The following is a 22,884-nucleotide window of genomic DNA, read 5'->3' on the forward strand; positions in this document are numbered from 1 at the left end:
ATTAAATCAATATGTATTTTCTGATTAATTTAAAATTAGTTATGAGAAGAACTAAATTAAACAGATTCAAATAATTGATTTAATTATAACCGTAAAGGAATTTATTAATTTAATCAAATGTTCGATTACTATTTCGATCGTCAATAACATTCAATTTCTAATTTAAATCAGAATCACGTAGCTTTGATTACGATCATCCATTTATGTGCTGATACGAGTTTTATTCGGATCCGGACCAACTTTGTTGACTTTTGGGCCTCGTGTGCAATTTTGTCGGGTTATTAGTCGATTTAATTATTTAATAAAGATGATTTATTTCATTAAATTTCTTGTGTCTACGACCCGATATAAAACTATGGATTCAGACTGAATTTGAATTAAAATTCAGTTTTTTCTCAGTTCTACTTGTGACACAATGGCTTTGTTGTGTTAACTGATGTTGTGTGTTACATACATGGGTGGACTTTCAAAACCGGAAAAAAAAAAACAAAACAAAAAAACGAGCCGAACCGTTGTTCGGTTTTAGTCCGGGCAATACCCAATCCGAACCGAGCCGGAGAAACCAAAAGTCTTAAGAAAACGACGACGTTTGGTTATACGATAAAACAAAACCCGACTTTCGTTTGGTTTACTCTCTCACCCTATGGAGGCGATGGTGAAGAAGTACCAACAGAGGTTCCGGAAGGTGAAGGACGAGATGGACACCTGGGCCCACCTTCAATCCCTCCTCATTTCACAGTTCCGGAGCGTCTCCTCCATCATCCTCAGGCTCCAGGTACCTCTCTCTCCATCTCTTCTTCTCTTTTGTTTGCAAGTTTCAGTCTCTCTTTTTAACTTTGGGATTGATTATTGAGGTTGGGATTTGATCAGGTGCTTCAAGACTCACACAACTACGGTGGCGGCTTGCGTGGAGTTGCCCACATTCAAGAGGCCGTCCTGCTCAAGCAGATGGAGTCCTTGCAAAAGCTCCTGCTTTCTATGAACAATACCGTGTAATTACTTGTTTCCTTGACGTTTGGTTTTGTTGTTTAGTTTCTGCTGAATTTAAGGATCCTAGGTGAAGTTTGTGTTTATGAATATCAGGGAACAGTTTCATGGTATTGTGTTGTCTCTTGGGAGGATTCATCGTGACGCTAGGCAGATGATTAGAGGTGGTTCTAGTCAGCTCAGTGTCAAACAACTGCAGCAGCGAGTTGGTGTGAAGCCGAGTCTAGCAGATTGCCTAGATGGGCTCATGCTTATTCAGGACATGCATTGCTCTGAGTATGTCAGCTTTTTTATGTTTTTTATTTATTTCTGCATTGCTAGTTTACTAGAGAATAAACTTTAGTGAGGCTGGGGAAGTTTACGCTTTAAGAAACAACCGGGTTGGGTTACCCATCTATAATTTAAATGGCTTTTGCAAGAATCAGTTTGGTTACGTTACATCCTAATGCCACGAAAGGTCTTGTGGTGATACTGTGTTTCAGATGAGGGTACAAGCTATGGTATCAAAGATTATTATTGTTACAGCTTGGAGGTGGACACCTCTCATTAGTTCCTTCTGAGCTCTAACTAGGTCAGTCTAGTATAAATTTGTGACAGCATTTTCAATGCTCATAATATAGGAAAAGATGGATGGAGAGTATGCTTCAAAAGTTGGACTTATTAAAAGCGAGTGATTGATTAATTAAGATGGGATTTCATTGAAGAAGCTGTCAAGGTGGTTGGTGTTTTGGTATCTCTTTACTCTTGATCAAGAACTGTGTAGGATCTGATATATGTTAGATTGAGGTAGATTGATTGACTAAGATGAGATTTCATTGAAGAAGCTGTGAAGGTGGTTGGTGTTTTGGTATCCCATTACTGTTGATCAAGAACTATGTGATATCTGGTATACATAAGATTAAGGTACTGAGGATCTAAATCCTTTTAGAAGACTGAAGCAAAGACATGCTTCATCTCCATATTTATGTGTGTGGTGCATGGAACACGTGAGCCATAATCACTCAGAATTGTATAAGAAAGAATAGCAAGGCAGTGACTCAGTGAGACTGTAACTTGGGACTCTCTTATTCCTCACTTTCCTATGTAGGTAAACTTATTTCTATGGTGTAGCCTTATTGATCTTCTGACGTATCAATATATAAGGAATCGTAAAGACCCTTCCATATACCAAGAAAAAGTTTTAAAAATGATGAGGGGGCTGGAAAAAACTTGACTATCATTGCCAATGTCATATATGCTCTCTCCGACTGGGGTGATAATGAGTACCCCTTTAACCCAAGTAACAATATATTTTCTGTTTTTTTTTCCATATAAGCACTCTTTATGCCCTCACATGCACAAACTCTAATTAACTAATTTTTTTATCTCTTCCTGTTAAATTGTTGGTCGTTGAATCACTCTTTTTTCCCCTTTTTTATCAGGTACCTTTTAAAGTCATCATTGGTTTCAGCACTATCAGAACTTACTTTGAAACCCAGGTGTGAGGTCCTCATCTATAAGAATTGCTGTTTAGTGTTTACCTTATGATTTCGTTGAGGGCATTGATCCTCTAAAAAATAAGAGTATTATCTGGTACATCAGATCATTATTAGGAATATATTCTTCATATAGCTTACTATACAACATGTTAACACGACCAATACAGAAAACTATCAATATAGAGGCCCCCTCCCCCCAACCATTTGTTTTCATCTCCCTTCCTTGATTCTCCTTATCAGACTTTCAGGGGCAATCTGAGATGAGTATGCCATCTTTAGTATGACTACGTCATATTTTCTCTCTTTTTTGCCCTTCCTTTTTTTTTTTTGGTTTTGACGTTTATCCAATTAATGTTTCCTATATCATACCGTTTGTATACTTATCCTGGACAATCACTTTTCCAGCGCCAGTGATCTGGGTTCCCTCCAGAAAATCTTGATTGATCAGCCCAACATCCCCAAGGAGGAAGGTAAGAAAAACTGTTTACGGTTACATAAACTTTTTCGGGCTATATTATATACTCAGTTGAGCCAATTTAATTATGTAAATGTTCTGTTATGCTTGTCCATGAGAAGTTCTTCTTTTTGTTTGGAAATATTGGATATGTCATCATAAGAGAAACCATTATCTTGTTCATTTCATATTTGGTGCCAACTTATCTAGGTGAGATGTCAAATAACATTTGGTGTATCAACTAGCCGTAAAGGCAATGTGATTAAATTTTTTTTATGGTAATTGCTGAGCTAGTATAGCATTTATTAAATACTGAACTAATGCTCCGACTGATTAGCCTTTCATTTTCTCCGTGCAGTTCAGTTCATCTTTGATATCATATTCGCTGAAGAAATTTGTTGATCCTTTTTGTGAAATGAACTACGAATTTTCCCTGCTCAGAAAATGAGAACCATTTTGAAAGCAGGAACGTCTAGGTTTCAAAGAACGGTGAAGAAAGTTCTTCTCGGGTCCTTCCGTTCTGGCAGTTGTGCTACTGAGACTTCGAAAGGTGCTATCGACTTTCATTTCTGGAAACCCGCTCATGACGAAGATGAGAAATCATGAAAAATCAAATGTACCTGTTAGATTTAGTGTCAATGCATATTGCTGGAGAAGGGGATTTTGATGTGGTTTGTTTTCACTCTGGTGAGTAGGGAGTGTTGATACTCTTCCATTCTTCATCAGAGTCCAAATCACTTTGACAAATAGAGGTTTCCATTCAATGAAATTATACTCGATTCCAAAACCTCCAGAGCTGTTTGATTTGACATTCTGGTCCTGCCGTCCAAAGTACACGGTTTTACTCGAGTGTTGAGATTTGAGAATGAGAAGAAGAAAACGACGTCGTTTTGAAGTTGGTGTTTTTAACCGCGTAGTTAAAAAAACTTGTTGGCACGGGGCGGGGGTAAGTGGGGTCGGCGGCTGGTGAAACTGAGAGAGCTGTGCTTCCTTCACATTCACTGTTTTTTTTAGAGAGAGAAAGAGAAAGAAAGACTATTCTCTCTCTCTCTTTCACAGTCAACCAACTTTCTCTCTCTACAACATTTTACTAAGAAACAAACAAACAACAACCCCAAATGATTTCTTCTTCTTCTTCCTTTCTTGTTTTGTTCCGCTCTGTTGCCAAGAAGCCCCTCCCTACTCCCTTTTTTGGGTTCTCTCTTTGGCTTCTTTTGCCTCAATTCCTAACCCAACTTCTCCACAACATTATCTTCAACTCAAAAACACTACTTGAAATTATCAAACACTAGCCATACCCTAGTTTGGGCTTCTCTCTTTTCCATGGAACAAGATGAGCTTTCTATGCTCTTCTGCTCTCAGATGGACCTGAATTGAGATTCAATTGGGTTCTCTGTCTTCCCAATACCAACTTTGACTACAAGTCTTTAGACAAGGTATGCTTCTTGTTCCATTCTTAGCTGCCTTGATTATATAATTTTTTCATAATTGAGATTATTCCAATCAAATCACAATTTGCTTTGACCACCCTATGTTGCAAGATTTAGTTTTGCAGTGTTGTTGTGCTTCATTTTTTCAACCCCAATTATTTCATTGTTGGTTTAATCCATACCAGTTATACCTCTTGTTATTCAGTGCTCAGGAGATCATATCAAGTGGTTGATTGATTATTAGTTTAGTACTTAATTAGTTTCGACGGTCTGCTAGAAATTAGGGTATGGAATATTCAATTATACCTTCAAGCTCATGGGTCTAACTGAAGGGGTCTAAACTCTTTAATTGGTTGAAACATTACATGTTTGAGTAAGCATCCCTTATTAGTTTTTATCTGTAATGTTCATCTAAGTAACGCAAATTTCAATCTTCATTACATGATAATAGACACTTTTCATTCATTTCTTATAACTGTCTTAATTTGAGGTTGATTTAGTTGTATTGATTCTGGTTGCTATATTGCTATGCTGCAGTTGGTGATTAGCTGAGATGGCTGAAAGCTGGCATGGGAATTATGACAGCGGCAGCCAGTCAGATGACAGCTATAGATTTGAGAGACTGCACATTGAGCCTATTTATGATTCATTCTTTTGCCCTTTAACCAAGCAAGTTATGCGTGACCCCGTTACCTTGGAAAGTGGGCAAACGTTTGAACGGGAAGCGATTGAAAAGTGGTTCAGGGAGTGCAGGGAGAGTGGAAGGAACTTACAATGTCCACTCACACTAAAGGAACTAAAAAGTGCTGAGTTGAAGCCTAGCATTGCTTTGCGAAACACCATTGAAGAGTGGAGTGCGAGAAATGAAGCCGCTCAGCTTGATATGGCTCGTAAATCACTCAATTTGAGCAGTCCAGAAGGTGATATTCTTTTGGCCTTGGAGTATGTCCAGCAAATCTGCAATAACAGCAGATCAAATAAGCACATTGCACGCAATGCCGGACTGTTACCCATGATCATTGACATGTTGAAGAGCAGCAGTCGTAGAGTTAGGTGTAAATCTTTGGACACCCTAAGAATTGTTGTGGAAGATGATTCCGAAAATAAGGTAGTTTTATATCTTTTACTTTTCTTTTTTCCAAATAACTGGTTTGCTCGTTTATTTGCTACAATAGAGCCTCTTATTAGATTTATTTTTTTTTGTTATAGGAAATGTTGGCAGATGGAGACACTGTACGCTCAATAGTGAAGTTCTTGTCTCATGAACAATCTAAAGAGAGGGAGGAAGCTGTCTCTTTGTTATATGAATTATCCAAATCTGAAGCCTTATGTGAGAAGATTGGTTCGATTCCCGGAGCAATTCTTATTTTGGTTGGAATGACAAGCAGTAAATCAGATAACATTTTGACTGTTGAGAAAGCTGATAAGACACTAGAGAATCTAGAGAAGTGTGAGAACAATGTGCTACAGATGGCTGAAAATGGTAGACTGCAGGCTCTTCTGAATCAAATCCTTAAAGGTACTTACATTTCTCTTAAGGTTTAAGCTTTCCTCATTAAGTTGCTAAATGAAGGACAGCCAAACAGGCAAAAATACTCCTTGACTAATGTTTTTTCACATCCAACAGGTCATAGCTTTAAATATGGTACATAAGCATATCCCATTATTTTTGTAGAAGAAGTCAAAAAATATTCTTGATTTGAAATTTTTAATAAACACCCTTCTTATGGGACAGCTTTTCGTTAGTTTTACCTTAGTAGTTCTATGGCTGTCTATCCCCTCACTTCTTGGTCTAACTCTTGTGCCAATTATTAGATCTCTGCCTTTTTCTGACCAAGTACTAACATACCATCATTCATCCAAAAGAAAATGACATTTGTATCTATTGAGGGGATAATTTGGAAATTCCTCCTTGACTTCTGGTTCAAGTTTCAGTCATCCTAGTCATCAACCTTTTATTTTGATTTTGACTGCAGGCCCTCCAGAAACTAAACTATCGATGTCTAATTTCCTTGGTGACCTAGTTTTGGACAATGATGTAAAGGTCCTAGTGGCAAAAAGCCTGGGTTCATCTTTGATAAATATCATGAGAAGTGGTAATATGCAGTCAAGAGAAGCTGCTTTGAAAGCTCTAAGCCAAATCTCCTCTTGTGAGGCAAGTGCCAAGGTGCTCATAGAGGCCGGAATACTTCCACCACTCGTCAAAGACCTCTTTACAGTTGGCCCTCATCAGCTTCCTATGCGACTCAAAGAGGTTGCTGCAACAATTCTTGCTAATATTGTTTCCTCAGATTATGATTTTGATTCAATATTGGTTGGACCTGATCACCAGACACTAGTCTCAGAAGAAATAGTCCATAATCTACTACATCTAAGTAGCAACACGGGCCCGGCAATCTCATGCAAGCTTGTCCAGGTTCTTGTTGGACTCACTAGCTCTGCCTCTACAGTTCTGAGTGTGGTTTCTGCCATTAAAAGCTCTGGTGCCATTATTAGTTTGGTGCAGTTTATCGAAGCTCCACAAAAGGAGTTGCGTGTGGCTTCCATTAAACTTCTCCAGAAACTCTCCCCACACTTGGGTCAGGAACTAGCTGACGCTCTACGTGGCACAGTGGGCCAACTTGGCAGCCTAATTAAAGTGATATCAGAAAATATTGCAATCACTGAAGAGCAAGCAGCAGCCATTGGCCTTTTAGCTGAACTTCCAGAGAGGGATCTGGGCCTTGCCCGACAAATGCTAGATGAAGGTGCCTTCCAACTGGTGTTTTCCAGAGTAGTTAAGATCCGACAAGGAGGGGCTAAGGGTGGTCGCTTTGTCACACCATTTTTAGAAGGACTCGTACGGGTTTTAGCAAGGGTTACTCTTGTGTTGGCAGATGAGCAAGCTGCAGTTGCTCTCTGCCGTGAGCTTAACGTTGCTGCCCTTTTCATTGAACTTCTTCAATCCAATGGACTGGACAATGTACAGATGAGTTCTGCCGCAGCATTGGAGTACTTATCACAAGAATCAAAAAATTTGACAAGATTTCCCGAGTTGCCTACCCCTGGTGTTTGTGGCTCAATTTTTCCATGCTTTGGTAAGCAACCTACCATAAATGGACTGTGTCAGCTTCACCGTGGAATGTGCTCGCTTAGAGAAAGTTTTTGTCTCTTGGAAGGACAGGCTGTGGATAAATTGGTGGCTCTTCTTGACCACACAAATGAGAAGGTGGTTGAAGCAGCCTTTGCAGCATTATCTACTTTGTTGGACGATGGTGTTGATCTCAAACAAGGGGTTTTGGTTTTGTGTGAAGCAGAGGGAGTGAGACCCATTCTGGATGTGTTACTAGAGAAAAGGACAGAAAATCTGAGGAGGAGGGCAGTTTGGGTAGTTGAGAGACTATTGCGGAGTGATGAGATAGCCTATGAAGTATCTGGAGATCCAAATGTGAGTACTGCACTTGTTGATGCATTCCAGCATGGTGACTATCGAACCCGACAAATTGCCGAACGTGCTCTGAAGCATGTTGACAGGTTACCAAACTTCTCTGGAGTATTTCCAAGTGCAGGATAGCAAGCTTCAAGTAATTTGTTGTGGTTTCGCAAAGCTGCAAATGGGAAGGTATATATTTGCTTTATACAGATTTTTCATTTGTTTTTCAAAGTTGTTCATTTGTTCTGGAGGATGATATGGCCATCAACTTTGATTTTTGTTCATATACTGCATCTTGTGTAGCATTGGGGGTATTCATCTCTAATTGGTTTAATAGTTGTCATTTTTGTAATAATTTTATAGTAGGGTGAATATTATTGTTGTACCATGTTTTGAACTCTCGCTTTCTCCTCCCTATGTCACCAATGCATGCTTCATCCATCTGTTTAAAGCTGTGTTATATTGATTTTGGTCGTGACCAAAAGATGATAATATGCCTCACATACTATAATGCACATACCATGTCTACAAACTAAAACCTTGTAGTGCTGATAAGTGACAAAAACATTGCTAGTATATGATTCAGATTGCTTAATATGCCCAGTAAGCAACCTACCAGATTGCACACCCTTTATATATATATATATATATATATATATATATATATATATATAACTGAAAAGTGTGTGTTAAAATTAGAACTTCATGCTGTAATTTCCGAGTTAAGGTTCACTATGGAGGCATAGCCTCGGCCTTTGTAAAATATAGCGTCAGTGAAGTTCATCAAATTGCCAACCAGAGTCCAAGACTCTGGTTAACAATATCTGCTTAACAATATCACCACATAATCGTCGGGATTCAAAATCGGATCAGCAGTTAAAACAATCTTCAACTTGCTTATGTATCTTGACCGACCTAAGCGACAATGTGGGAGAGCAATGGACGACGTCGTCTCGTGATCTGAAAGGGTTCAGGAGAGTTATGCATACTCTTGGGGGCTTCGGAAAATTGTGGAACTGGCGGCGTAACGGATTAACAACTCTGGCCAGCCAACCATGGCCGGCGCCGAAATAATGACCCTTGATTTTGCCCCATAATGATAACTACATCATGGAAACAGGAACGGGAAACTGTTGTACACTTTGCCTTCAGAAATACTGTACAGTACTTCTTTTCTGTGTACATCCGAAGCAAATTTATTGCCCACACCTACCGTGCTCACCCTATGTCCACTTCACAAAAAAATATCAAGTACTATTTTTCTAACAAACTTATAATTATAGTTATTATAAGGATCATGAGCATGGAACCTAGGGCTCGTCAACGGGCCGGGCCGAGCCCGGCCTGACCCATGAGTGACGGGCCCGAGCCGGGCCGGGTATTTTTAAAAATACGAAGATCCAAGCCCGCCCACCTAAGGCGGGCCTTGCGGGCTTTTGCGGGCCGGGCCGGGTCGGGCCTTGCGGGCTTTTACGGGCCGGGCCTTATGGGCTTGTATTAGAAAAACAATATAATACTCTAATTTAAGGGTTTGAAACAATAAAAGAATTATTAGAAAACATTCTAAAACAAAAGTCACAAATAAATTCTAGTTTCAAAATATTGTCGATCGACACCAATAGATGTGATCGATAGATATATTTAGGGACCGTGTAAAAAATTCACTCAATTCGGACCTCGTTTAACCGTCGTAATTTTCGGTCAACAAAAAGAGGCGTTTTCACATAATAAAATCTCGTTGACATGGGCTTTGCCAAATGGTTTTCTCATTGCGACAACGCACGATCAGTGAAAAAAATTAGGTGATTTCAAATATGTAAACAAATTTCCACATTCGCATCTTGGTAATTGGTCCCCCCTTAGGGCATATTAGTGTTGTTTTTGGTTTACCGAAAATTCTGACGGTTAAACGAAGTCCGAATTGGATGAACTTTTATAATGATCATTAAATATATATATTGATCACATCGGATGGTGTCGATCGATTCCGAGAAATTTCCTTCATATAGTCGCTTCATAATGTGATTGTTTTATTATAAACCTAATATAAAGGTTATAATACATTAGTTGACACTTCGGCGATCGACAACTCAAATTCAAAATATGGTCGATCGACACCAGTAGATGTGATCAGTATATATATTTAGGGAACCCGTAAAAATTTCTTCCGTTTTGGACATGGTTTGACCGTTCGTACCAACGGTCAACTTAAAAAACGACGTTTTGACATATTTAAACCTCATTGACCGGGGCTTTGCCAAATAGATTTCTTCAGTTCGACCACGCACGATAGGTAACAAAAATTAGGTGATTTCAAATATGTAAACAAATTTTCACATTCGCATCTTGGTAATTGGTCCCCCCTTATGGCATATTAGTGTTGTTTTTTGTTTACTGGAAATTCCGACGGTTAAACGAGGTCCGAATTGGATGAAATTTTAAAATAATCATTAAATATATATATTGATCACATCGGATAGTGTCGATCGATTCCGAGAAGTTTCCTTCATATAGTCGCTTCATAATGTGATAGTTTTTATTATAAACCTAATATAAAGGTTATAATACATTAGTGGACACTTCGGCGATCGACAACTCAAATTTAAAATATGGTCGATCGACACCAGTAGATGTGATCGGTATATATATTTAGGGAACCTGTAAAAATTTCGTCCGTTTTGGACATGGTTTGACCGTTCGTACCAACGGTCAACTAAAAAAGAGGCGTTTTGACATATTTAAACCTCATTGACCGAGGCTTTGCCAAATAGATTTCTTCAGTTCGACTGCGCAAGATAGGTAACAAAAATTAGGTGATTTCAAATATGTAAACAAATTTCGACATTCGCATCTTGATAATTGGTCCCCCCCCCTTAGGGCATATTCGTGTTGTTTTTGGTTTACCGGAAATTCCGACGGTTAAACAAGGTCTGAATTGGATGAAATTTTAAAATGATCATTAAATATATATATTGATCACATCGGATGGTGTCGATCGATTCCGAGAAGTTTCCTTCATATAGTCGCTTCATAATGTGATAGTTTTATTATAAACCTAATATAAGGTTATAATACATTAGTGGACACTTCGGCGATCGACAACTCAAATTCAAAATATGGTCGATCGACACCAGTAGATGTTATCGGTATATATATTTAGGGAACCCGTAAAAATTTAGTCCGTTTCGGACATGGTTTGACCGTTCGTACCAACGGCCAACTAAAAAAACGACGTTTTGACATATTTAAACCTCATTGACCGGGGCTTTGCCAAATAGATTTCTTCAGTTCGACCACGCACAATAGGTAACAAAAATTAGGTGATTTCAAATATGTAAACAAATTTTCACATTCGCATCTTGGTAATTGGTCCCCCCTTATGGCATATTAGTGTTGTTTTTTGTTTACTGGAAATTCCGACAGTTAAACGAGGTCCGAATTGGATGAAATTTTAAAATAATCATTAAATATATATATTGATCACATCGGATAGTGTCGATCGATTCCGAGAAGTTTCCTTCATATAGTCGATTCATAATGTGATAGTTTTATTATAAACCTAATATAAAGGTTATAATACATTAGTGGACACTTCGGCGATCGACAACTCAAATTTAAAATATGGTCGATCGACATCAGTAGATGTGATCGGTATATATATTTAGGGAACCTGTAAAAATTTCGTCCGTTTTGGACATGGTTTGACCGTTCGTATCAACGGTCAACTAAAAAAGAGGCGTTTTGACATATTTAAACCTCATTGACCGGGGCTTTGCCAAATAGATTTCTTCAGTTTGACCGCGCACGATAGGTAACAAAAATTAGGTGATTTCATATATGCAAACGGCTTTCAGCATTCGCATATTTGTAATAGATCCTCCCTTAGGGCATAATAGTGGTGTTTTCAATTTACCAAATATTCCGACGGTCAAACGAAGTCCGAATTAGATGAAATTTTTATAGGGTCACTAAATATATATACCAATCACATCGGCTGGTGTCGATCGATCCCGAAAAGTTTCTTTCATATAGTCGCTTCATAATGCGTTAGTTTTAATATAAACCTAATATAAAAGGTTATAATACATTAGTAGACGCTTTGGCGATCAATAACTCTAGTTCGAAATATGATCGATCGACACCAGTAGATGTGATCGGTATATATATTTAGGGAACCCGTAAAGATTTCGTCCGTTTTGGATATTGTTTGGCCATCCGTACCTACGGTCAACAAAGAAAAATGCGTTTTGACATATTAAAATCCTCATTGACCGGGGCTTTGCCAAATTGGTTTCCTTGGTGCGACCACACACAATCGGTGACAAAAATTAGGTGATTTCAGATATGCAAACGACTGTTAGTGTTCGCATTTTGGTAATGGGTCTTCCCTTATGACATATTAGTGTTGTTTTCGGTTTACCGGAAATTCCGACGGTAAAACGAGTTCCGAATTGGATGAAATTTTTACAGGGTCACTAAATATATATACCGATCATATCTACTGGTGTCGATCGATCCCAAGAAGTTTCCTTAATATAGTTACTTCATAATGCAATAGTTTTATTCTAAACTTAATAAAATATGTATGTATAATATTTTATTATTTGGCGGGCTTTTACGGGTCGGGCCTTGCGAGCTTTTACGGGCCGGGCCGGGTTTCACACCTCTAATTTAAGCCCGGCCCTCTACTCACGGAAGCGGGCTTTGGCGGGCTTTCTCGCTGGCCGGGCCGGGTAAAAACCCATCGGGCTTGCGAGCCTCCGCGGGCTAAATGATGAGGCCTAATGGAACCTGTGCACAACATGGCGATGGCGAGTATTTATAGTAATCTTTTGCATCAGAATTCCATATCTTGCAGACGGCAGAAAAACGAATATGGTCAGAAAGGAACAACTTATCGAGAATCAAATACATCACATCTGAAGCAAGCTCTTTCTTGGTTTGTTATGATTTCCAAACCGTTTGCAGGGAAGGTATATCTCTGATTCTTTGCTCTGTACATAATTATTAATTGTTTTCGAAGTGGTTCATTTGTTCTCAAGAATGATATGACCATCAATCAACTTTGGTTTTTTGTTCACGTTGGGGTATTCATCTCTCATTGGTTTTTGACCACGTCCATATATCCTAGAAGAGATGTCTTTGATTAGATCTAAGCATGTAGCTACTGATGTAACATATAGATCTAGGCATATGTATATCTAAAATTGTGTACTTGCAACCTAAAATTCCGGTTGAAAGTAACAAAGCTGTTAGATTCAACCAACGTTTTACCAGATACCACAGATCCTATAGTGAATAGTCAAGTGCTTAAAAATATACCACTTTTATTGCAAGAAAGACACCAATAGAATGCAATACAAGTAAAGCACACAATTCAATTTGGTTTCAACATATGAGGTGGAAAAAAAAAGGGCCCGACTGAAATTACAGAATCGATATTTGCATGTTGGTCAAGAAATCGTATCCAAGAGCACATAAGGATGAGCATGGGCATACCAGATCGTTGTCTTCAAAATTTTCTTGAGATGCTCCACTGAATCTATCACCAAGGTACACATCAAGGGTACCCAAAGAATAAAGGATATAGGAAGGTACGCCCCAAAATGGTGTGCTCTTAAGTTTTCCAGTAGCAGGTACACCCCAAAATGGTCTTTTGGGAGAGAGAGATCACGATCATGATTCATGTGTAATTTCCTGTTTCTGTGAGTTGTAACATACAGAAGATACAATCATCTGTAATCTACAGATGTAGCACAGCCATTGATTTTGTCATGCAGGAAGAAGCATCCAGTTCACGAGTAACATGGTTCCTTGATATATGACTCCATTTCATCTCCATGTCAGACACATCACATACGGTGAAAAAATCCAACACTTGACCAAATATTTTGAACATCTCAATGCCAAATATCAGATTTCTATTTGCAACAAACCCAGCATTCCAATCCATTGGAGCATCAGGATGCACAGAGACCTCATACCAGTTGAGATACATGAGATCTAGCTCCCACAATTTCCTAACAGCCTTGTTTCTCCGGCCTATTTGACCATCCCCTTCACACCACAAGACAGAAAGCATTAACAGGCGTCCGCTACAAGATACCAGTTTTGGGTAATATTCTTGAACACGGGGTGGAAAGAGACTGGTTTGAATCCCAAACCAGAAATCCCGTTCAATGTCATAGCCTGCGAGTTTGTCAGTTTCAGAATAGACATAAAACATCCCATTACAAAAAACCCCAGAAGATATGACTCCAAAGTCCAAAGGCAACCTTTGAATTTCTGTCCATTTATTTGAAACGGAATCATATATCTCTCCAGAATCCAAAGGCTCTTCCCATTGTCCATGACCGCCTACAGCAATGAGCACAAATCTTCTATAACCCTTCATGCCTGAGTGATCATTTTTTTGTTTGATAAACTTGTATGACCTTCTACTAGTCAAGATTGAAGATTCATTTCCATTAACTGCATATCTGCCTTGACGTCTCTGAGACAGCCTGTGAGGATCTTCATAAATATCTGATACCCCACCAACCCGGGACTTGTGGATACGCCTATCTTGTCGATTGTGGTGGCTTTGAATGATTGAAAAATCAAAACTAATCTCAGAAACTCCTAAAATAGGCCTTGATCTTGCATGCTTCATAGATGCAACTTTACGCCAAGACTTAGTTAAGGGGCTAAACATCATTACCCCTTTGTGTGTCTTAAATGAGCTCCTATCCAGCATTCCAGAGTTGTTCAAGCTAGAACAACCCCCAACCATATAAATATCATCCTGGATGCTAGCGACAGAAAACATGAACCTTCCATTTAGAATACCAGCATCTATCCTGTGCCATTGGTTTAGAGACACGTCTAATGCATGAATAACACCAGAGCAATAGCCATCTTTAACAGCACCAAACAGAAACAACCACGGATTCTGATGTGAACCTTCCCGTCTCATATGAAGGAATCGAGTAGTAGTAGTCAAGCATTTCCATTTCTTACAGACAAGGCGTGCGGTCATGAGACTGGTTAGAGGGAGCCTGACTAAGCAAAGTTCCAGGATATCATCTGGAAGAAATATATGCATTCTGCTATGTCTTATTGATTCTTCAAGCTCAAATTCCTTTCGGTTATGTTTCTTCCAAAATCGCTCCCTCACCCCATATGAGAAGCAATCCACTCCAGATTCCTCAGTGCCACATATAGGTCTGTATCCCTTTCCTTCATCACTGGCATTCGACCTCCCCCTGGTACTCGTATCCCCAAGCTCATCACATGTGTCAGCACCTACTTTGCACCCCCCACCCCTACCATAAAGGGTAAGACATCTCAATGATAGCCCCTTCAAATCATCCTCCTCTCCCCTTCCAGATTTTTTACCCTTCTTCTTCACCTTCTGGCTAACACTTCTCATCAGACGACTTGACACCCTCAAAGCTTCAAAGTCTTGACGAAGAGTTTCTTCATCAGACAGTCTCTCCGAAAACATTCTGTTCTCTAGTCATCAAAAGGAAAAACATACACTTGCACAAGTCATGAACCCTGGTGGAAGAGAAACCATATGCATAAGTTTCACACTAAAAATGCACATCCGGATTGGGAAAGTAAAAAAAAAAAGAGCATTTCTCCATCTACTCATAAGTTTCTAAATCGGAGCCATGTACCACACACTCAATATAATTCAAACAATATCATTGAAAAACAAGGAACAAACACAATAAGATCGAGACATTTCTACTTTCGGCATAGTCAAAACTCAACAAACAATGGGCTTTATACCAACTTTTAATCCAATCACAAAGCCCACAAATTTGAAACCTTGGCATTCTCAACATTCATAATTAAGCTCAAAGAATGAAACCTACGAAGTAAAACACAATCACAAGTGGCATTATTTTGATCTCTCCAGCTCTCTTAGGTTCCCAGCAACCAAACCAACAGCAAAAGATCACATTTCCCAATAAACCGACACAACCGATACAAAACCAAACCGAACAAAAAGAACCATGAACTTAGACGAAATCAATGACTTCTGCTATACCTACTTCTCCAATAACAACACATAAATCCAAATGCAAAAAATGATGCAAACTATATGTTTTGGGTTGCCCAACAAAGTTTGCAGCTTACTGAAATCAAAACCCATGTCAGATTCAGCACCATTTTTTTTCACAGATACATATGCAGAGCTCTCTGAAGTGGGTTGCAAAGAAATAAAAAAAAAGGACTGAAATGAAAGCTTAAAAGAAGGAAGAGGAGAACTTACAAGGGCATTAGGGGCAGCTGCCAGAGAGAAGAGCGATCTGGGCCAAAATGGAAAGAAGGTAAAGGGAAGAGAGAAAGATAAAGGAGCTCAATCAATGTGAGAAAGATGGATTCTTTAGATGGGGGAATGAATTTTTGGAGTTTTTTTAATGGAAAAAGAGCTTGTTCATTAAACAATGGAAGTGACCCTAAAAAAGAAGGTTATAGAGGTTAGTGTAACTAAAGTGGTCTATTCGGCGAGGTTGGTCGTGCCTATGGTCTCAACTCGACTCTCTCTCAAGTCTCAACCATCAAATGTTACTCTCTCGTATAAAGCTCCATTTTTTTTGTTAGAATGCCATAATATCTAGATTACATAGAAGTGAATGGAAGCTCCATATGCTCCATACCATTTGGTTTTTAGACATGTCTAAACACATGATTACAATACATATTTAGAGAAAATATTGAAATTATATTGAAAATCTCTATAAAATACAAGTATTTTAACAAGCAGCAGCTAGCAGTGAATATTGTTGCAATGAAATATTAATTTGATTTACCATATAATGATACAATGTAAAGTTCACTAGATAAATCTTTACATATCCTGATATCCAATAAAAAGTACTAGAAGGTTGAGACCATTTGATCATGTTGTTGCGGGATAATGAACAATACTTAATTAATCATTTGATCATTAGAATGTTGAGACCATTTGACCATATAAATGTTGCACTTCATACCTAGAGCATATAAGACATACAAGATGCATAACCACGGGGTGTGGTGTAATGTTTTCTGACCGCGGTAATTCTTTTACCAGGGCTTAAACGTGGCATTGGTCATGAGTTCGATTGTTGGCGGATACATTACGCACCTTTTTATTTCTAACTTTGCCAAAATGGGTTTGAGTTGGGGTATTGAGGACATTATTGTGGCCAGGGCACCCGGTTTCTAGATTACCGGGTTGGAACAATTTCACATGGGCCCCGTTAGGGATTAGTCACATGCCTAAGGAATTACCTTCGACTGTGTGGATATCCTGATGCCCGGTTTCTAGACTAGCCCCTCCGCTTCGGTATGCAACGGTGTACCATTGTGGAGCATTCAGACCAAAGGTTAAAAAAAGACACACATAGAAAATGTCTTGGAACTAGAAATAAAATAAAAAACACACAAGATGCATAGACCGAGATCAAACCTGTAATGTCCTACCAAAAAATAAATAGCTTATTGCCTGCATAAATTCCTACTAGTTACTAAAGGTAAATAAAACAAAACAAAAAGTTGGGTCAAAGGTTAAAATCCAACCTCAAATACCTATATCCCAATTTGTAGTTAAACATTTCATCGTTTTACTTGTGACACCCTTATCATCCATCCACGATCTAAACCATATCTCATGTGAGGAGAGATCACACATCTAAGAAGTGACAAATAAAAAGTTTATAAGTGGGTGGATAATACCCAATTGTACCGAGACTTTTTGTGATTAAAACCAAACACATATGAGGTGGCTAAGTTGGGACAGTATTTGTACAATTGGTTCACGGGCCACGTTTATCGATGTTTAACATAATATCAGAGCGGGTCCCTCTGCAGTCGCGTCTCCAATCTATCATGGGCCCAAGTTGGGTGTCACTTTGTCATTGGTCCAAGTTGGGTTCCATTATCATGTCATCGGAGGGGTTTTCAATTGGTTACTGGATCTTGGTTTGTTTCGTCTCAATGTGTTAGATGTTAATCTGTCACGTGCAGACCTAAAAATTAGGTTGCATGTGAGGGGGCGTGTTGGAGAGGAAAGATCTCACATCTAAGAAGTGACAAATAAAATAAAGTTTATAAGTGGCTAGATAATACCCAATTGTACCGAGACCTTTTGTGATTAAAACTCAACACTTATGAGGTGACTACGTTGGGATAGTATCAGTACAATTGGTCAACGGGCCACGTTTGTCATTGTTTTAACAATCCCTTACATAATCTCCACTCGATCAGGATGTCAGCGTACACCATCCAACCCTCCACCAAGCCAACGCACGTCTAAATGCTACGTCTTTTGCAACCAGTTTATCAAGGTCACCACCACGGTGGGTTGTTGGACAAGTCATGGCTCAAACAATTTTACTATATATAGGGTTTCTTTTCTCTCTATGCATGTTGAATTACCTGTGTTCAATTATGACACTACCCACCTCAAATATTATTCTCACATTTATAGAATGTACACCAAAATTTCGGCATAATCTCCCTTTAAAGTAGCTAACTCAACCTGCACAAAAAAGACGCTTCTAATAACTCGAGTCCAATCTCAACACCTAGAGCCACCATGCTCCTCACAAAATCTCAAGCTCCACCACCACAACCAATATCAAGAATTCAAGATACAATAAATTTCAAGGTTCTTAGAGCAGTCTAGTGGAAGAAAATTGAATAAAGTACAAAGAGGTTGATATAGAATTGCGGCAGCAAAAGGAAGTAGTCATGTCTCAACTCCTACTAAGCTTAACTGAATGATATGCGTATTTGCTATGTCAACGCATCAGTTTTTTTTCGTCGGCGTCTGATTTGGATCTAATCACCGGCAACAACTGTGTGAAAAGTTGGAGGTAGTGACAATTTGGAGGAGCCGAAGGCGGCGGATGTGCAGCTGCTGATGCAACGGTGTGCTGGAAGGAGAGGACAACGGTGGCTATGCTGCTGCTGATGCAAGGCTGGCAGGAACGCCAAGATTGAAAGACGATGGTGACCATGGGTGCCCATAGCAATTCTTTGGGTACCCAGAACAATTTTCTATTTTTTTCTTCTCTGAAGGAGAATCTAATCATTCTTATTCTTCTTCTTCCTCTTCTAATCACAACAGTCACATAAAGCACCGTGACAACGGTTGTGACAGGTAGGGTGCTAAGGGATGTGACAGTAAGTGTGACAGGTAATGTGACAGTGGTTGTGAGAAATATTGTGACAACGGTTGTGACAGGTAGTGTGACATAAAAGATAGTGTGACAGAGAATATGACATGCCAAGAAATTGGTATGAATATGCTCAGAATGAAGAGAATCACTAGAATTAGAGAGCCTTGAGCTCCAATTTTGCCAGAATAACTTGGAGCACCACCATTAACGACGGCAGCCCCTTGCGAGGGTTGCTGCGCCTTGTATGGTGGTCGGTTCAGAGTGGATATGGTATCAAATGAAAAAGGGGAGAGAGATCTTTCCAACGGTACCAACCACACTCAAATCCATCACCATGCGACAAAATTATGGCTAGAATTCGAAGAAAAAGGAAGATGATGATGAAGAAGAAATTTAGAAAATAGGCAAATTGTCCAGAAAATATTTTAAAAGTGACTATTTTCTAATTTTTGTTGCCTATTTTCTAATTTCTAGTTAATTGAGATGACTTTTTTTATAATTGGGAAATAAGTGGTGATCTTTTTATAATTTATTATGGGAAATTGTACTTTTTTCTAATTTGTCCTTTAAAGAAAACCACATTAGAGTGAGTGGACATAAAATAATAAATCAAACTTACAATTTTGGCAAGAATTGAAAACGTTTAATACTTTTCCACTTAGATAAATATAATAAATCATGCATGTGTATAATGAGTTTAAAGTAATATGATTCCAAATTCAAATATGATGAATGATAATACTATCAATCACCATCCCACGTTTCTCCACAAATAGTAACGATCAAACTCCATACTCATGTTCGTCACATCCCTCACAAAACCAGTAGTACAAGTCTACATCAACATTATATGTGTCACCAGCGCTATATCTTAGGTCTACTAGTGTCACACCCCGGTCTCGAAGTCGGTGGCTTTTACCGCACTGAACGCCAGTCCCGACGCGTGAGTAAAATGTTATAGAGTGGAATGTAAATAGAAAATAAAAGACTTGCTTCTAGGATCTTCTTTCTAGGCTTGTCCAACCCTAGCTCAGTAAAAACTAAACTTCTCTGTAAAATAGTAAAAATGGGTGGGTGGGCAAAACCACATGCTCAGTGAGTAGATCATGTGTATGTCAGTGAAGTAGTATCATTTTTAACACACGCAAAAAAATAATATTTATCGTATACACATCGATCACATCAATTCACCACAACGCATATCATTTAATTTAGTGATCCCCACGGCTCACCTAATGACATCTTGCTCTATACATCAGTATGCCACATCCTTACTTCGGCATAACTCAATCACATTCACATATTCCAGGACTAGTCAAATAATTTTTTCAACAACATAATACGTATAATCCAACACAATTCACAAATCGACATGCTTCACTTGAAAATAAAATAGATTTTATATAAACATAATAGAACCATACTTTTGGACTATTTTAAAAGCATATAAGACTATTTGCAACACATTACATAAATCACTCATCTCGATACACTACCTTGTGTACCAAACGTAAACCTTAAACCGAGCATTCTAAAACTCATTGTTGGATCTAACCCAAACTTCTAGGATAACTTGTAGCCGCTCGCGGATAGAGAATTGAAGTTACGGATCAAAAGTTATGACCCTCTGAAAATTTGAAGTACAAAACCTAGAGAGAGAAAATATAGAGAGAGAAGCTCCAAAACTTTTGTGGAGAGCAAGGTTCAAAATATCGGTATCAGTATATATATCGTTTTTAAAAAAATATCATAGATATATCAGGAATATTGGAAAAAATATATCGTTCATGTTATGAAATTATTTATTTATTATTAAATTACTTACAAACATATACAATTGTTAACTTTATTTAGTACCAGAAAAAAAACTCTAGGTGTTTGCAAAGACACACGTTGGTCAACAAAACTACAATACTCTGGTCTTTGCCTAAGACATACTAGCCATATAGTACGAATTGTAATAGTTAACATGATAGACACATATCTCTTTCGAGCTGCTAATAGTTTTTTCCGAGAATGAGATAGTAAGGATAAATCCAACTTGATGATTGATCATATACTTCTACAAACTGATTATAACGTAAATATGATAACCAAATTGATAGTTTGACTTCATGTGATTCATTTGACGTCCCACTATGCTCGGTGCTCTATCAATATAGAATAAAAACTTAAGGCAACTAAAGTAATATCAGATGAAATACTTTGATCATCAATGACTATTCTTGTCCTCCTCCCGCACCTATTCTGTTGTTGCGCACCATGACTACCTACTCTAGATCCATGATCTTCATATTGGGTAGCATGATCAAAATTACTTTCACAAGTAAACTGTTCAAAATACTCCACTTACATAAGATTGTCAATGTTCAAACCTTGTATCTTCACCACCTTATCGACTTTCACCACCATCATCATCATCTGAATTGTCTGGAGTTGCTACGCCTCCCCACACACTAACATTATCATAATCATTTTCTGAGTCTTCAACTTCATCAAATAATGCATTTTTACATTAATTCCAAAATTAGTTGCATTTTCTACGACGTGTGGAGGAGGGTTGTAATTTTCATCATTGAGGTCAAGAAAAACATTTGTCACTGATATTTCTCTAAAATATTAAAGATGGATCTGATATATCGTAAATATCAAAGATATTTTATATTAACAAAAAAATACCGCAGATACGAAAAAATTATTCTTTAAGATATATCATTTTTTTTAAACCGAGGAAGAAATGCGGGTCAGTTAGCTATATATACTATATAGGCATGCTTCACCGACATTACGAGTCGGTTTGGGAAAATCCACCAATGAGAATTAGCCAATGGTCAAATAGTCATGTTCTCTATAAATTGACCAACTAGACTTCAACACTTGTCATGTTCTTATTGCACCACATCCATCATTATCTGCCACCTGCAGACCAAAGTGGAAAAGTTGTCCCCCTCACGAGTTCGTTTTCCAACCGTACATAAATAAATAGGAGAAATCGATATGCTTATTCATCTAATCGCTTCTAGCTTCATAATTCTATGAGACCATTAGTTCATCTTCTCTCTTCTAGTGTACCAATATATCACATACAGTCTCAAACATACTCTGACAACACCTCCAAGTCTCATTCGAAAAGATATGACTAGCACCCTTTTCAAACTCAATAACAACCGCCATAACCTACCAAATTAATCAACCAATACCACATTATTTCCACCAACAAGAACCTAGAATAACAACCACATATCCATTTCGACAAACATAGCTCAAACGCATCATCAAAATCAACTCAAAATGAATAACCGAATGTTTTTAAAAATAGAACCGCATGCATATATATATATATATATATATATATATATATATATATTTTTTAAAAAAAGAACAAGGTCCACTCACAGAGCATAGCTAGTGGCGTCCAATGTAAGGATCATTGTCAAAAGAAATATAAGTACGTCGTCGTGAATCAAGTGACATCACGTAAACAATAAACTCAATATTACACGTAACTATTAAAATCTTAAATTAACTCAATAATTTGTACGATAACCAAAATCAACAAACTATATGTTGTTAGGATTGTATCGTTAAATGCAACATAATGAAGTAACCCACTGCTCCAAACACTACCAGACGCGCTTCCCAAACAACTACGCATGGCCCCATGCGCCATCACCCCCAAACATCTCCAAAATCACTCGATCCCAACACCAAACATGTAGATCAAGGGAAAGTAACATCTTTTGTACCTACAACTCAACCCAATTCGGCCAGAAAGTCGCTGAAAAGCGGCTGACAAGTTTCTAAAAAGTTCACACTTCACACCTTCTCTTAACTCACGAATCCAAGCTCTAACACCTTTAAATTCATGCCTGAAAAGGAAGATTTGGGTAGAATGCCTCAAAATGTTTTTAATTCGTAATTTTTTCATACGAAATCCAATTTGAGTATGCAACATGTCTGCAAA

General features: G+C 38.2%; 3 protein-coding genes across 3 annotated transcripts; 2 read left to right on the forward strand and 1 right to left on the reverse strand.

The window, feature by feature from the left end:
• The first annotated feature begins 643 nt into the window (after window positions 1-643).
• On the forward strand, window positions 644-3,700 carry LOC126794922 (uncharacterized protein At5g43822). Its single transcript, XM_050521720.1, has 6 exons — window positions 644-775; window positions 871-992; window positions 1,084-1,263; window positions 2,409-2,465; window positions 2,871-2,935; window positions 3,278-3,700. Exons 1-6 carry the CDS (start codon window positions 644-646, stop codon window positions 3,319-3,321), a joined length of 600 nt encoding a protein of 199 aa, XP_050377677.1. The 3' UTR covers window positions 3,322-3,700.
• A 353-nt stretch (window positions 3,701-4,053) lies between these two features.
• On the forward strand, window positions 4,054-8,086 carry LOC126793265 (U-box domain-containing protein 44-like). Its single transcript, XM_050519726.1, has 4 exons — window positions 4,054-4,355; window positions 4,887-5,457; window positions 5,559-5,868; window positions 6,326-8,086. The coding sequence occupies exons 2-4, from the start codon at window positions 4,903-4,905 to the stop codon at window positions 7,900-7,902; spliced, it is 2,442 nt and encodes an 813-aa protein (XP_050375683.1). The 5' UTR covers window positions 4,054-4,355; window positions 4,887-4,902; the 3' UTR covers window positions 7,903-8,086.
• Window positions 8,087-13,081: 4,995 nt separating this feature from the next.
• Window positions 13,082-16,167, reverse strand: LOC126794365 (F-box/kelch-repeat protein At5g42350-like). The gene is made up of 2 exons (XM_050521064.1): window positions 16,025-16,167; window positions 13,082-15,300 (listed from the first exon to the last, which is right to left on the reverse strand). Exon 2 carries the CDS (start codon window positions 15,245-15,247, stop codon window positions 13,505-13,507), a length of 1,743 nt encoding a protein of 580 aa, XP_050377021.1. The 5' UTR covers window positions 15,248-15,300; window positions 16,025-16,167; the 3' UTR covers window positions 13,082-13,504.
• Between the last annotated feature and the right edge of the window lie 6,717 nt (window positions 16,168-22,884).

The sequence above is a fragment of the Argentina anserina genome, chromosome 5 (genome assembly GCF_933775445.1).
Source record: "Argentina anserina chromosome 5, drPotAnse1.1, whole genome shotgun sequence".
Classification (NCBI taxonomy): Eukaryota; Viridiplantae; Streptophyta; class Magnoliopsida; order Rosales; family Rosaceae; genus Argentina; species Argentina anserina.